This window comes from Enoplosus armatus, chromosome 21 (genome assembly GCF_043641665.1).
Source record: "Enoplosus armatus isolate fEnoArm2 chromosome 21, fEnoArm2.hap1, whole genome shotgun sequence".
Classification (NCBI taxonomy): domain Eukaryota; kingdom Metazoa; phylum Chordata; class Actinopteri; order Centrarchiformes; family Enoplosidae; genus Enoplosus; species Enoplosus armatus.
The window spans coordinates 2145694-2160693 of record NC_092200.1 but is presented as its reverse complement, the minus strand read 5'-3'; the positions used below and the strand labels follow the sequence as shown (position 1 = coordinate 2160693).

The 15000-nt window shown below is 43.0% G+C and overlaps 2 protein-coding genes across 4 annotated transcripts in view; both read right to left on the bottom strand.

The window, feature by feature from the left end:
- Positions 1-4007, bottom strand: part of LOC139304577 (nebulette-like) — a 31615-nt gene extending 27608 nt beyond the window's left edge. The window contains exons 1-3 of the mRNA XM_070928513.1: positions 3702-4007; positions 2502-2573; positions 98-199 (exon numbers count right to left, since the gene is read on the bottom strand). Coding sequence (XP_070784614.1) covers positions 98-199; positions 2502-2573; positions 3702-4007 — 480 coding nt within the window. The remainder of the gene's footprint in view (positions 1-97; positions 200-2501; positions 2574-3701) is intronic.
- The window catches only part of nebl (nebulette), a 73416-nt gene that overhangs the window by 36133 nt on the left and 22283 nt on the right, over positions 1-15000 (bottom strand). For all 3 annotated transcript variants that reach the window (XM_070927840.1, XM_070927841.1, XM_070927842.1), the window contains exons 3-4: positions 14915-14999; positions 10231-10338 (exon numbers count right to left, since the gene is read on the bottom strand). In XM_070927840.1, coding sequence (XP_070783941.1) covers positions 10231-10338; positions 14915-14999 — 193 coding nt within the window. The remainder of the gene's footprint in view (positions 1-10230; positions 10339-14914; position 15000) is intronic.

Genomic DNA, 15000 nt, shown 5'->3' with positions numbered 1-15000 from the left:
GGTTTCAGGGGTGTGCTTAGAATCAGGCTAATGTATTATGTCAATGAGAGTCCTCACAAGTACAGAAGAACAACCGTGTGTGTGTGTGTGTACAGACCTCAGATATCACAGCGCTGATGTTCTTGGCGTGGATGAGTTCGGCTCCAGGAACAAACAGACTCTGACCCCTCATCTTCTCAAAGTCCTCCTTATACTTCACCTGCGGGGAGGAGGACACGTGTGAGCGCGTGAACGTGTGTGAGCGTGTGTGTTATGTGACTTCATGTTGCATGCAAGCTGAACTTCTGCTGCACTTGTGCTCCATCACCAGGAGGAACGTCGTGTCGAACGTCGAGCTGTCTCGTCGGCTGAGTGCAGCATAAATAAAACTACTGCTGTTATCTCTTAAACTTTTAAAACGTGTACAAATATCAGTTATGGTACACAGAGCATTCACACCATGAAAACATCTAAAATATTACAAAAAAACTGTTGAGCTTTGCAGCAACACTCTAAAACTAAAGCTGTAAAACAAAAAAATATCTATAATTAAGTAATTTTAATAATTAAAAATGTAAAATATGTAAATATTTCGAGCCTCTTCCTCTCTGATGAAAACACTAATAGAGTTTCTCCTCCTTAAAGAATCTGGAAGAAGAAATGTGTCATTTTTTACATTTTATTTAAATGGAGTAAGTTGTGATAATATTACTGTAATATTGTACAATAATATAATATCGTAAATATATTTTTGTTGGCATAATGAACATAGCACGTTTGCCTAACATCATGTCAGGTTTGTCAGAAAGATGATTTTTGATGAATTATGAGACACACAAAACTACATTCATTAATCCCAGAATTAAAGTGTGAGTCGCCTCAGGATGATTGTTTTTGTAACCTCTGTCACATTTTGTTTGCTAGCTCAACATGTATTTTTCATGCAGTGCAGCACTTTACAGGACAGACAAGAACCGCAGTGCTGACGGACTGAACTTTATTTCAGACATGTGCCACAGTTCTGGTGTCTGATTGGACGTTTGGTCAAAGAACAGACTGGAAAGACCCGGGAGAAAAATGGAATTAATCCACAAATGACAAGCTGTTCGCCTCAATCTGTGAGAGGAAACCACAGTGGGCAACAAAACAACAGAAATGGCTTCTAACCAGCGAGCATGTGATAGTCCGGAAGTGGCCGAGTCCAGCGTCAACAACGATAAAAACATACGTTTTATGATATGTTAATAATGTATAAAACAGTAAACGCTCAGTAAGGCTCCTCTTGTAAATAACATACTGTTTATTACAGTGGAATTTCTTCTCCATGTGCCGTTTTATACTGAAGCTCTTTCCCTCCAGGAGCACAACTTTGAAGCGGTGAACGTCTCCATGGTAACAGCAACATCTCTAAACCGGCTTCAGGACTGGGGTCAGGACTGACGCATGAGAGGGAAGCAGAGTGTTTCATCCCAGCTGCTGTCGTGAAGCCTGCGTCTTTACAGCCGAGTGCAGCCAAAGAGTGTTCAACTTGTAGAAGTGATGCTCTCTCCCTGCACGTGATGACTAATAATGAGGTTTTCACAGATAGAGAGACGGGCGGCAGAGCGACGGCAGCTGGAGGAACAAGTGAAGATGATTTTATAAAGTGGGTTGACTTGCTTCCACTGAAGCTGATGAGTCACTCTGCTGGTGCAAACAGCCAAGCTGCCAAGTTTGACTCACACCAGGGAATCAATATCTCACCCTCCCACATCCTACAACAGCATTCACCCTCATTCACCGTTTTACTGCGAAATGTCTGCTTCAAACTGCCGAAGCAGAAGCCAAAAGGCGGCTTTTCCTTTGCATTCCCTCTGTGTTGAATAAAGGCCAATCATTGGCTCTTTGGAGGGATGGTTACCAATGGCAACCCTGCGTTCAGTTCATATCTGAGGATGTGGAGGCAGAGGATGACGCCTCGCTGGCGTACACGTGTGGAAGTATTTTTATTCATGAGTTGAGAAACTGCAGCAGATATTACACACCGGGTTTGGCTCAATAAAGCAGAGATGTGACGTATTTTCTTCATGTTAATGTTGGATTATTTACCCGAGTGGTTATTTTGACCCAGTGTTAAACACAACAGGCTCATGTTTTACCTCAAAACTGTCACAAACACATTGTTAGCTGTACAAAACAAAGTGTGTATAACATTAAAAACTGCTAAAGATACTGATATTATTACTATTATTATTAATATTATTATTATTTGCCCGTTTAGTTCAGTTCGTTCGGGCTGGTGTGAAAGTTGTTAATCGCACTTTGATGTGGACTAAAGAACCTGGCCGAGACCGCCCGACCCTCCAAGCGAACTCTGTTGTGGTTCGTTTGCAGTGTGAAAGCAAAGCAGGCCGACTTTGAACATGACCAGAAATAAAAAGCAACCATATAGCTTTTTCTTTTCTTAGTCTGGACCAAATGAGTCAAACCACAGATTTAAAATAAATAAAACAACAAACGGAACCGACATCAGATGAACTTACGTCACTGGCGAGTAAACTGCACCTCCGGTTAAATGCTGGGTCTGGCAGCGGAGGCTTTACATCGGAGGAGGCCTGAAGACACACAAGTGCACATAAGACTTAGAGGCCAATAACTATACTGACATTATTGAGACGCAAGTCAGCAATAACCACCATTTTGTTCTGTTATTCTACATACTTACATTAAATAAAAAAGAAGAGTCTCTAGGGTTTCTTAGAAGACCTTAAGAAACCAGAATGGGATCCTACATCCCTCCATTACACCTCGGACTAATATTGCTAATTAAAGGACAATATCGGCAAACTGAATTATCTGTACTAATAATACTGACAGAGAAACCTGTTAGTCAACCAGAGCAAACTTTTCTGATTCATGCACCGTTAATCCCTCGCCTCTCTTAACGGGCCCGATTGAGTCCTAAAAATCCCACTATCAAAGGCTAATAATGGCACATTTTCATTTGTAGTCCCACTAATCCTCTCTAAGCCCGTATAAAAACCTGCAGTGCCAGGCGATGCCCCACGCCAAGGTCAATACAAAGACTCGCAGTCAGAGCTGAGAGGGGGGGTTCTCTGCAGAGGAACTAAATCTGCCTCTCAGCAGACTTCATCAAAGAAAAGCAAAATCCTCAAAGACGTTCAGCAGCACACAGGACCTCGCTACAGCTTGGGAACATTGTGTGTACTGAACGGGGAAATGATTTCATAAAAAAAATACTCTAATTAAGACCAAAATCAGAGGAAAATAGTAGAAAACTTTATTGGCCTCTCTGGTTTTAAAGAAGCTGTGAAGATCAGCCACTGAAATGATATGAAATCACACTGATTCGGCTGAAAAGATTCGTCACTGAAGGCCTTCAACAATAGAAAACGGTGAGAACAAACACTTTTTAACTCTACAGGAGGAAAATATCATACGAGCAGGAACTCCGGTGCAATCTACAAGATAACAAATGAATTACCAGGTTCCTTACATGAACACAAGTGGGAGGGGACTGGACATACTTAATCAAGATCCACAGCACACTTGCTGATTTGGTAATCTTACATCATGATTGACTTTGTTCATGTCAAACTGGGATAACTGTTATCTCATTATTTTTAGGCTTCAACTGAGCTGCAGATTTCATTTTGGGTTGTTTATGTTGAGTTTTAAAAGTTGCTGGAAACTGCTGGTTGCTCAAACTCCAAAGTTCTCACCTCTGATTCCCAGGGTCCAAACAACTTCCTTGTCTGACCCTCCTCTTCCTCTCCTCCCTCCATCTTTTCCTCCTCAACCTCCTCCTTCTCCTCTACGCCCGTTACCACCGTCTCCTGGAAAGCCTCTTCTTCCTCTCCTCCTTCCATCTTTTCCTCCTCAACCTCCTCCTTCTCCTCTACGCCCGTCCTTCCCGTGGTCAGTGTCGTCGCTGTTACCACCGTCTCCTGGAAAGACTCTTCTTCCTCTCCTTCCACGGTCACAACTTCTATCATCTCTCCAACAGCTGGGGCCTCCTCTTCCTCCATATCAGTCACCTCTGAGGACAAAGGTTCAGTTCACTCACAATGCTATTTTAAAGAAACTAACTCGACAGCAAAGGTAAGAAAAACAAGGTAAGATCATTGAAAGGGAAACAACAGCAGAAGTTATTGAATAAAATGTCTATAAAAATATAAATTAGTTTGAGGGAGTCATTTCAAAGATTACACAGATCAAGCTGCCTGAGCTGAGTGATTGTATATTATCGTATATTATATTATTATTATTAATTACACTAAACAACTCCTTAGAGGGTAAAGAACCCCCTCCATTTCTGCCATGATGCCCCGCCCTTATGCGACAGAGGAGTGGGAGGCAGGTGGGGGGGCAGGTGTCTGTGTGTGGCTACGTAGTGTGTGTGATGACGTAGGGAGGTGTGGGGGCGGGTGCAGAACAGACTGACCATAAACATCCAGTGTAGAGGTCACGGGTTGCCTGCAGGGTTGGCAGTCAGAGCTAACATGTTATCACGGAGGACGCTGTCGACCCCGAGGTAAACCACAGGAACTCAAAGTGATCTACCAGGAAGGTGCACTTGCACGTATTTGATTGGCCAACGCAGCACCTTGACATTACGTTGCCGGGCTCAACCTTTCCGCTGGACGGCCCGGTGTGCAGCGTCACTGCCTCATTCACATGAATGGGAGGCCTGCATGTTACTGAACGCGACCTCAGTGTCTCCGCTGGAGGCTGACGGTCCCATTACCAAACGAAAAGGACAAAGACGGCAAAGAGACTGTTACTTATTGTATGTGGTGTAATGCGGTGTTAAGGATGGAGCCGACACCTTGACGACAGAGTGGATGTGTGTTTCCGTGGTGTAGCTAGCTAGCTAGCATCTCTCCTATGAAGGCCATGGCAAAGTCAGGCTATAGAACAGTTATCAGTGGGTCCATGCCAGAACGCAAACGCTGTTTGAGTGGTGTTTCATCAGAACAAAAACATGTTGCTCAAGGCTTAAAAACACTGTTCGGAGCCACAGTTCTAACAAGGTAACAGAAGAAAAGAAAACTGATAACAGGAAGATGCCACTCATCACTAACAGTGCAGTCTATAACTCACTGATCAACTCTCCACACACTTCTCATGGTCACCACTTACAGCTCTGCACGTCAAGGTCACCTTTTCAGCTTCACCGAAGTCAGCGTGTTCAATTCCTCAATGTCGTGGCCTGGGATTCTTTAAGGTCACGGTCACCCTGTCAGTAATCGCCTCTGGCTGTCGCAGCGTCTTTAATGTCGTATTCACACTTTTCAGCTTTCACCAGCCGTCCTCGAACCTTCCTGCTCTTAATGTTGCACTCACCTCGTCCGATTTGTGGTTGTCTCTTAATAACAGTTCCTTGTGGTGTCTTCAGTGTGGGTCAGCTTTCCAAATCGCCCCGTGCAGGTTGCCACTCGCTGCTTCTGAATATTGTAGTTTCTTAGTTTTCTCAGTATGTTCTCATGCTTTCCTTTCAGGTTCTTCAAGGCTCATTCAACGTCGCGGTCACTCCTTCAGCTTCTTGTTTCTTCGACGTCGTGCTCTCCCTGTCAACCTCTTCATCAACCTTCTAGCTTCTTGTTTTACCTCTAACTCGAAATATAAACCTGCAAGCGACCGAGCGGCCTCGTCCAGTCTCGACTGTCTCCCGTGATGGCTGACGGTCTGCTGGGTGTCGGTTCGTTGGGTACTCCTTATCATTTTTAACTTCCACATTTAGCCCCCTACTCAAGACCTTATCGCTGCCGTGCCCTTCATCTCGATCCCAGTGCCAGTGTTGGATACAGTGTGTGTGTGTGTGTGTGTGTGTTTAGTGGCACTAAAACAAAGACTGAGGGTACGTACAGTATGAATGTGTCACTGTTGTCTGTGTGTGTTTGTTATGTAGGTTGAGAGGTTGAAGGTGAGTTCAGAAAATGTCGTAAGCTGGAAAGAATGTACCATTTACTCTCTCTCACACACACACACACACACACACACACACACACACACACACACACACACACACACACACACGCTATAAGAATTGTTGATTATCCTGGATGTAAAATAAAGGAAGGGGTTAAAAGAGAAAAAGAACAACACAAAACTAGCAAAAGTCTTTCATTTTCAAATCATTTTTTCACTGTGTGTGAGCTGGCTTTTTTTTGGGGGGGGAGGAGGGTTCAGAGATTGACGTTCTTGCTGTCTAACATCATTTTGGACAACTTTCATATCTTTAAGAGGTTAGTTATCGCTCAAGAGTAGAACAGGGATGAGGTTTCAGTTCGAGTGATGCCTGCATGCTTGTGTATTCAGGTGGAAGTCACAACCTGTCGCTTGGACTGAGTGTGTGTTAACACTGTGACACACTGACTGTATCCTGTTGACATGTTCTTTCTTTAGTAAATGTGGTGTCGCTTTTTCAAATTTCAACTGAGAGTAAGTTACAAATACAGACTGTGGCTTCAATTTAGTTGATTTTTATGTTTTTAAATGAACATCAGTAGTTTTCAAACATTTTTCAATCCACTCTAAAGTTTAATTATTAAATCCAAATGGAATTTTAATGTTAAAAAAAAAAGTGCATAAACAGCATCTCCCACTCTTTCAAATCTATAACTCTATGCTTTAAGAAACAGAGATTATACAATCTTAACAGCTGATAACCTTTTTTTTGTGTGTCCAACAACAGAACCCACCACCTGTTTTATCCTCTTATAAAAGTCTGGTTTACAGCCTCAAATGTTCCTGTTTTGGTTAATTAATAATTCACTGAATAATCATTTAGATATTCTTTGTGCCTTGTCTGTCTGTGTCTTCTGACCTGCTGACAATGAGAGTCAGTGTCATGAGCATTTACCTTTACTTTGTCTTTTAAAGAGCCTGTAAAAGACAAAGTAAAGGTAAATAAATCTTCTTTATCTTCTGAGAGGCAGCAGGTATCTGGCAGTGTGATCAGAGTGTCAGATGGCAGTCGAGGTAAACAGGACGTCGACCTGATGAAGACCGACCAGAGCAGATCTGACTGAGTCTCAGCCAAATGAGCATCTGCTGCTACGCTGCACAAACACTAACAAATCACAGCTAACACGACAACAAAGGCTCATTTATCGGCAGTAACACTGCATCATCTGCACAATGTGGCCATACATCTACTTTATACACACATACAGAGAGAGTGAAGACAGAAGTAAAAGAAAAGGGTGTCAATAAATGAATGACTATGGTAGAAAAACAAGCTTCTGGGAATTCTGGGAAATGTAGGAAATTGCTGGAAATGGGAGCAGGTCGTCAAACCATCACAGTACAGGTGGATTTAAAAGAGCAGCAGCTACAGGAAGCGGCACGGTGAGTGGGAGGTGAGCATCACGCTGGAGGCCGGAGCACATGAAGCGCCTGCTGCCTCTGTGGTGTGTGTGTGAGTGTGTGTCTCACTTTAAACAGCGAGTGTGGACAGTGGAGTTGATGCGCTGGCGTAGGACGACCATCAGCACACTCACAGCATCAACACTGAGTATCCAGGTGTGTTTGAGAAGCTTATGCTAGCTGGAGTACTAATACAAGCTAACTGATAGAAGCTAATACTGGGGCATGTAAACACATCGTGTGTGTGCAGGTTACATGGTAGTTAAACTAAAGTAAAACAGTAAAACTAAGCAACAGGATGGTAAAGGATGTAGTGAAGATCGACAGTGTGGTGAGTTCAGTGGAGTTCAGACACAGTTACCACGACGATGTACTGTTGACACTACCAATACTGATAATTGATATTTGAGAGTTTTAAAAACAATCCAATAATTATATATCAAATTTCTTTACAGAAACCATAAAATAAACAAACTGGTGGTCAAACTGCAGAATGATGACACTATTTCAAAAGATATCTGTGTCATTTCTGTGATTGCACTGAGCTAATATCAGCTAATATCGGCCTTAAGGGCATTTTCTCCTCACTGGTACTCCATCTTTTCCACCAGCCAAGAGTGGAAACTCTTTTGTGATCTTTAGTTCTCTTTTGATTTTTCAGGGTATAAAACTCTGCATAGAAATACAATAAAACATAAAAATGAAGATCAGCGCTGGCTTGTTCAGAGGACAACTAATTAATCAGGTCTTTAAACACATCACTGCCAGTGGAGTCCTGGCTGCACCTCACGCCTGCAGTCATCACTGTCTCACCCAGAATCACAGTAAACAAGGCTCTCCGGGGAATAACGGCTTTGGTAAAAATCTCTTCTTGAAGCTAAATTGGGAGACACAGTTTTCATAGCTGGTAAAAAAGGAAAAAGAAAAAACAAGGCTGCCTCGCTGACCAGCAGCTCTCTCTCTTTCTCTCCCTCAGATCTTGTTAATGAATTCTGAAACACAAAGCTTTTCCTGGGAGAAATCCCTGTGATCTCATCCTGATGTGAACCAGGTTCACTGCCAGCAGAAAAACACACTTCTCTTCAGGCTTTTCACTTCGAAATCCTGCTCAGACTTCTTTTTGCTTTTTACTGAGATAATGTACTTCACTACGAACGACTCCAAATCCAAATTTCAAGCTTTTCATGAGATCCGAAACATTTTCTCTTTTTCTTCTGACAGATAAACAGGCCGCTCAAACATCCATCCTCCTCTCTATTCTTCTTCTTCCTCCTACGACCCTCCTCTTCCTCCCACCTCTCTCCCTCCTCCTCTTTCATCACCAGGTCAACCTTGAAAGGAGCTGAGTAATACAATAAAAATGTGTGGGCTGTTGAATATCACAACATTTGAAAGAGAGGCAATGTGAGTCTGTATTAATTAAGCGGCGCAAATGAGGAGAGAGAATCTGTGGTGTATTAACTCGGCGGAATAATACGATCACTCGGTCAGGTAAACACAGGAGAGGGGGGGGGGCAGAAAAGGAGAAAACAGTGGGAAAGAAAAGGAGAGGAGCGAGAAGAGAGGAGGAAAACACAAATGGACAAATGGAAGATACAAATGGACTGAATGGGTCATTAAGAGGAAAGAAGATGAGCGAGGTTTGATGTGGGAAGGACACGTACGTTACATAGTTTACTGTAATTATGTTTTACGTGCATCTCATATTTTCATGTTTCTAGATGCTCAAAATACAACGACGAACATTAAAAACTGGTTTGAAAGAAGAGAGATAAAATCTGGAGGAAGAGGGAAAACAGAGAAAGATAAACACACTATACCTTGACATCATCTGCTGAGGGGCACTGGCTCATCAGGACACACATCTGTACGCACACACACACACACACACACACACACACACACACACACTCACACTCACACTCACACACACAGAAACAATGATTAAAGATACACTCTAGTAACTTTTACGTTTTGAAGCTGTTTGACCACAATAACAATAAACATCCAATACACAACAATACAGTTCTTTGATTGGCTTACAGGTCTGCTAAATTCACATCAATCAAAATCAAAAATAATGTCAGCATGTTTTTTAAATGTATTGTTAATAGTTTGTGTTATTAAAAGGACCTCCACACTTCATCAGGAGAAACATCTGGCTCAACCGATCATCATTCTGGGATAGGGGAAAGAAAAAGCTCTCTAAACCAATCACAATCTTCTTGGGCGGCGCTGAGCCCAGCACGCAGCCAATGGCAGACTTACCCCAACAGCCTACATCCCGTGAGTCCGACTACATCACCTAAACTGACCAGAGTCATATTAGCAGGTGAATCTTCATGCTGTGTGCTGCAGCTGAGCAGCTAACTAGCGTTCCAGCCTGCGAAGTGACATTAACAGTGAACTAATCCGCCGTGAATGTTTGTTCGTGTTTGTAAGTCAGATAGTCAGAAGGGGACTTTAGCAGGAGAGCTAATGTGGGTTGTTGTTCAGAGTCCTGTTCTGTTGCCCTTGAAAAATGAGTTCTGCATCCTTTGTAAGTAAATAACTGACAGCTTGAAATATAAAAAAAATCATGGTCACTCACGCTCACTGGTTCCAGAAGAAGCTCCTCTTCAAACAGCTGATGCCGTCGACACTGGAGGGCTTGACGATGTAGACGTTTTGTGCGTGCATGTGTGTGTGTGTGTGTGTGTGTGTGTGTGTGTGCATGTGTGCTCACTGACCAAAGTGCACCCCTCACTTTCTCTCACACATTTCACCAGCATGCTTCACATTACACACTCACTCACGTGTACAAACACCAGGAAAACACAACATAGTGCATAGTGTATTATATCTGTGTGTGTGTGTGTGTGTGTGTGTGTGTGTGCATACAATACTGATCTGCTCCTGAGTCCTTCTGAGTCTTTGCATCTCTGGAGTGTCGGACACGATGCTGAACCCTCGACCTTTACTCTCTTCAAAGTCCTTCTTATACTTCACCTGCAGGAGCGCAAGAGGGAAAGAAACACTTGATATTTAAAGAATATTCACCCTCACAAGCATCAGTTAGAGATGTACTCTGCATCAGTCCGAGTGGCAAAAGTATTTCAATATTGATGTGTTGCAATATTTACTAAAATGCTGAGAATCTCATGGTAAAAAGCTGAACTCATCCCACGTTCATCAAATGCTTTTAAAGACACAAACATCAAGTTTTGGCTTCAGGCTTCGTTCTAGAGCTGCCATTTTGGTTCAAATTCAGCAAACGTACAGAGAAGATGAACACACAGAAGGAGGACACAGAGCAGACCAAGGCTGCAAACACAACCCGGTTCACGAACTAATGAACTGGATAACTCTGTTACACAAAAGCAACAAAACCTAGAATTCACATTACAGTGATGATAGAGAACCTGAAGGTGGATATAACCTGTGAATGTGCCCACACGGCAGAAATAATTACACCACTCAGCATTCAGGCAGACCACGGCTACAATCAACTTCACACAGTGTGAAAAGAACTTGAAATATACTATAATTTCTCCTCGTTCAAGTTGAACAGCGATATGCAGGAAATGAAAAGGAAAGGTTTTATTTCTGAGCTCAGAAGATGATCTTTGTCATTGTGATTCACAGACGAGACAAAGAGAGTTTAATCAAAGCCCCGCGTGCACATATAGTCTTAGTATAGTAGTATTTACATGAGCGATTATTGATTATTTGTGTATTGTAGGTAGGGCTGGGTATTAAACTTCGATACTGTGAGTACTGACCAACATGTGTCCGCAGAATCAAGTATTGAAAACTGAAAATCTGACCTCTTCAGGCTGTTTTCCTTCTCCATGCACCTTGAAAGTAGGTGAAGTTGTGCCAGCAATCTCAACTCTGAAGTATTGAAAGTTGGCATTGAATCAGACCCTAGTCTTTTTAAATTATTCCTTGAGCAAATATCTTTCTTCTTGCCTGTAAACGCCCTGCAAACACCAAAACCAACAGAGAACGTATCCACTAACAGGTACTGTGTGTGTATCACAGCCTCTGAGCCACAAAGCTCCATTATTGTCCAAAAACCTACCATGAAGACACACACTGTAGTTTATTTTGACTCAGTCCCACACACACCGTCCTGCTGCCCCAAATACTCACTAGAGCACCACATGTGGATTCATCCACCGCTGAAAATAGTCCCCAACAAATGCACTATTCCCTCCTGTTTGTTTGATAAAAATAAAGGAAATTTACTGAGCCTTTCTAGAAAAATGAAACTGGGGCCGAGAGCCACAGGCAGGAAGTCAGAAAGCACTGAGAGACGGTGTCTTTTCATGGGATTTGCTGACAATAACCGAAAAGTTGAATACTACCAGCCTGGTTTATGTTTCTCAAGGTAACGTACTTGGGGAAAAAACCCTTTGGCACCAGAACTGAAACACTAATATGTTCATCTGTGGATGGTCCAAACAGCCGGAGTCTTATCAACCATCAAAGAATCAAACTGAACTAAAAGCCAAAAAATAAAAACAATCCAAATTCAAATGATTGCCAAACAGCAGGCGGAGCGGACGGCTTACAGCCGGTCCTGCCAGCACTTCACTTCGACCTTCAGAGGAAACACTGCAGCTCATTTAGCCATAAAGTCATCCTGCTGGTGTCTATCAGTCGTGAGTAACAGCCCATTAGCGCTCAGAACAGAGTTACATAAGGCTGTAAACTGCAGGAATATGACTCAGACAGTTAGGGTGTGTGTGTTCTGGTATTCTGCTCTCACTGTGATTGTCCCCGTTCTCAGTACAAAGCAGATTAAATCCCCACTCATCCGTTGTAGGCATCCTGCAGAGCTAATATGACAAGCTAACAAGCTAAAGACACACACAAACACAGGAAAGCAGCAACACTCAAACCTATGGAGAGTGGAAATAACAAAACAATCAAGCATGAAAATAGGCATCTCGTATGGATCTGATGGATGAAAGACCTGACGGAGAACGGATCTAGTGGATGATGTGATGGAGGACGGGGTCAGTTGGACAAAGAACCTGAAGGAGGACACATTTTAAGGAGGATGGATCTAAAGGATGAGAGATGAGATGGTGGACGTATTTGATGATGGAGTGATGAAGAGACGGCTTTCTCTGCAGGTCTGTTAGACTCCAATTATCACTCAAGTGTCATTTGAAAGGTGAATAATAAAATAAGGGCTCTATTATGATAATCAATATTACCTTTGAGACATCACGGGGTCACATGATCACCTCACGTCCTCTGTACCATAACACAAGTAGGTCAGTGCTGAACATATGGGAGCGTATGTTCACTCACGCTGTCACTGTGTGTTATAATCAGGACGTGAAAGCTTCGGTGCTGATATAAAGTGATTTCAACATCACCTCCGGGGACGTCAGACCTCATGGACTGGACAAGTTAAAGAAGAAGAGGAAGCAGGAAAGTTGAAAGAGGAAGAAGGTTTGTAACAGGGGAAATGAGGAGAAGTGAAGGGGAGGAGACGAAAAGACCCTTTTATATAAAGAAGGTCGCAAACTGCAAGGAAATGCAAAAAAAGTCTGCTGATGAAACCGTCAGATCAAAAGTATCTAAAGTGATGCAAATCGTGCACAGTCTCCCGCATCCTTATTTCAATTAATTTAGGCACCGCAGACGGACAAGATGAATAGACTTTTGAGAGGAGCCACTCTGATATCAGCCTCATCCATTACAGCAGGCAGGTGACTCCGTGTCAGAGGACAAAGGAGAGGCTGAGAGCTGAGAGACTGCTGATGAATCTACTGTACAGCCATGACTGAGGACCTGAGGATCTGAGGATCTGAGCCTGACTTTAAGAACTTATAGGGACTTTTACGGCAGAAACAATAAGATGATCCACCATGTTGTTGCTGTGTGTTACCATGTAGCTGTTGCTATGTGTGACATTACTTGTTGCGGTTGTCGAAACTTCTTGCAGGTAAAAACGGGAGAAAATGAACCAAAGAAAAATAAATAATAATAATAATAATAAATGCTGCATTTCAATGGAGTGAAACTTTGCCTTTCACTTCATAAAGTAATGTTTAAAGTACAGCATTGTACTGACACTCACTGGCTCATTAGAGGACGGGACAGATATGAAGATTGTCAAACAATGATGGCTAAACATCTGTAATTTCCTAAACATGGTGCCTGTAAGAGTGTCTCTTTGACAGTCCAACACTGGAGCAGGAGGAGACAGACGAAGACCGACCCCTCTTGAAAATGTTGATTCAAAACTGTCTAATCACAGACACGACAAGTCGGTTTCTTTTCTGTATTGCCAGCACTGACTCCTGCTGCGAGGACTACCTCACCTGCCAGACTGCAGGATATGAAAGCTTGATAAAAGAAACGCCAGTCATACGTCGTTCAGTAGAAATATGTTTCCCAGCATGTAAAAGATTTGAGATTTAAATTTCAAGAGCTTGAACAGGTAGGAAAAGAAGGGAAGACGCTCTTGGTGGAGAGTAAGAGACAGAGGGAGACGGGGACAGAATAAATGAATGTGTAAATCTCTGGTCTGTAAATGACAAACTGGTAATAAATGGATTTTTATGAGGGCAGAGCAGGACACACAAACACACACACACACACACACACAAACACACATCCCATGACAAACAGCACGTCTCTTCTGCTGACTGCTGAGTGGACATCTGTCCTTTTGTACTGCAGTCTGCTGGGCGCACACACACACAGGATGAGGACATATGGCACAGAAGTATAGCTGGTTTGTTGTCTCAAACGTGTTCTTTGCATCAGTTTGTGTGTCACTAAATCAGCACAGTGACTCATCTCGCCTTCAGGAAGCAGAGCTGTCACAGCAGCTTCCACCGACACACCTGAGCGTTTGTTTTCATCTCCGTGTGGTGCCAGAGGGGCGGGGATATGAGCCAGAAAGCTGCTTTAAACCAGATGTCAGTCACACAGAGGATCTGAATGTAAAGGGGTTCGTGTTATCTCGCGACTTCAAGGCCCAGATATCCTTTGTCACCTACGTAGCAGTCAGCGGTGGAGTCCTGATTCCTTTCCCCACCTCTGCTGACAAGAATAATAATCGGTTTCGCTACCCGACGGCTGAAGTGGATCTGTGTTAACAGGGAGAGATCTGCCAGATTTCCATCCAAGTTTACGGAGAGTCACTAGCAAAAGAAAACGTGAATTTTTCCATCAACTACTGTCCTGTGTATATTAGGAGATGAACGTATGGAGACAAACAGCAGGTGGAGCTAACTGATTAAGAGGACGCACCCAGACGACATTATCAGAAGAGCTCCAGTCAAACCTCAAACGATGGAAAACATTCTGTCAGTTTTCATGTGTGAGTGTGAGGATCTGATGCTTTCGTCTCTACGGCGGACGTTTAAGTCACATGCTTCATGTACGTCATCATTTGAGTCAAACTTTTGAGCCTTTTTTATTTCAATATTTTCCCCAATTTCTGCTGTTTCCACTTTTATACAAAAATTAAAAGTGTACATGAAAACAGACGGATGGAAACACACTCAGGACAGCTAGTGTGTGTGTGTGTGTGTGTGTGTGTGTGTGTGTTTACCTGGCTCTGCAGCTCGCTCTGCTGTCTCAGTCTCAGGTTCTCTGGCGTGTCGGCCACGATGGTGAACGACGTCTTGGGGTAATGTC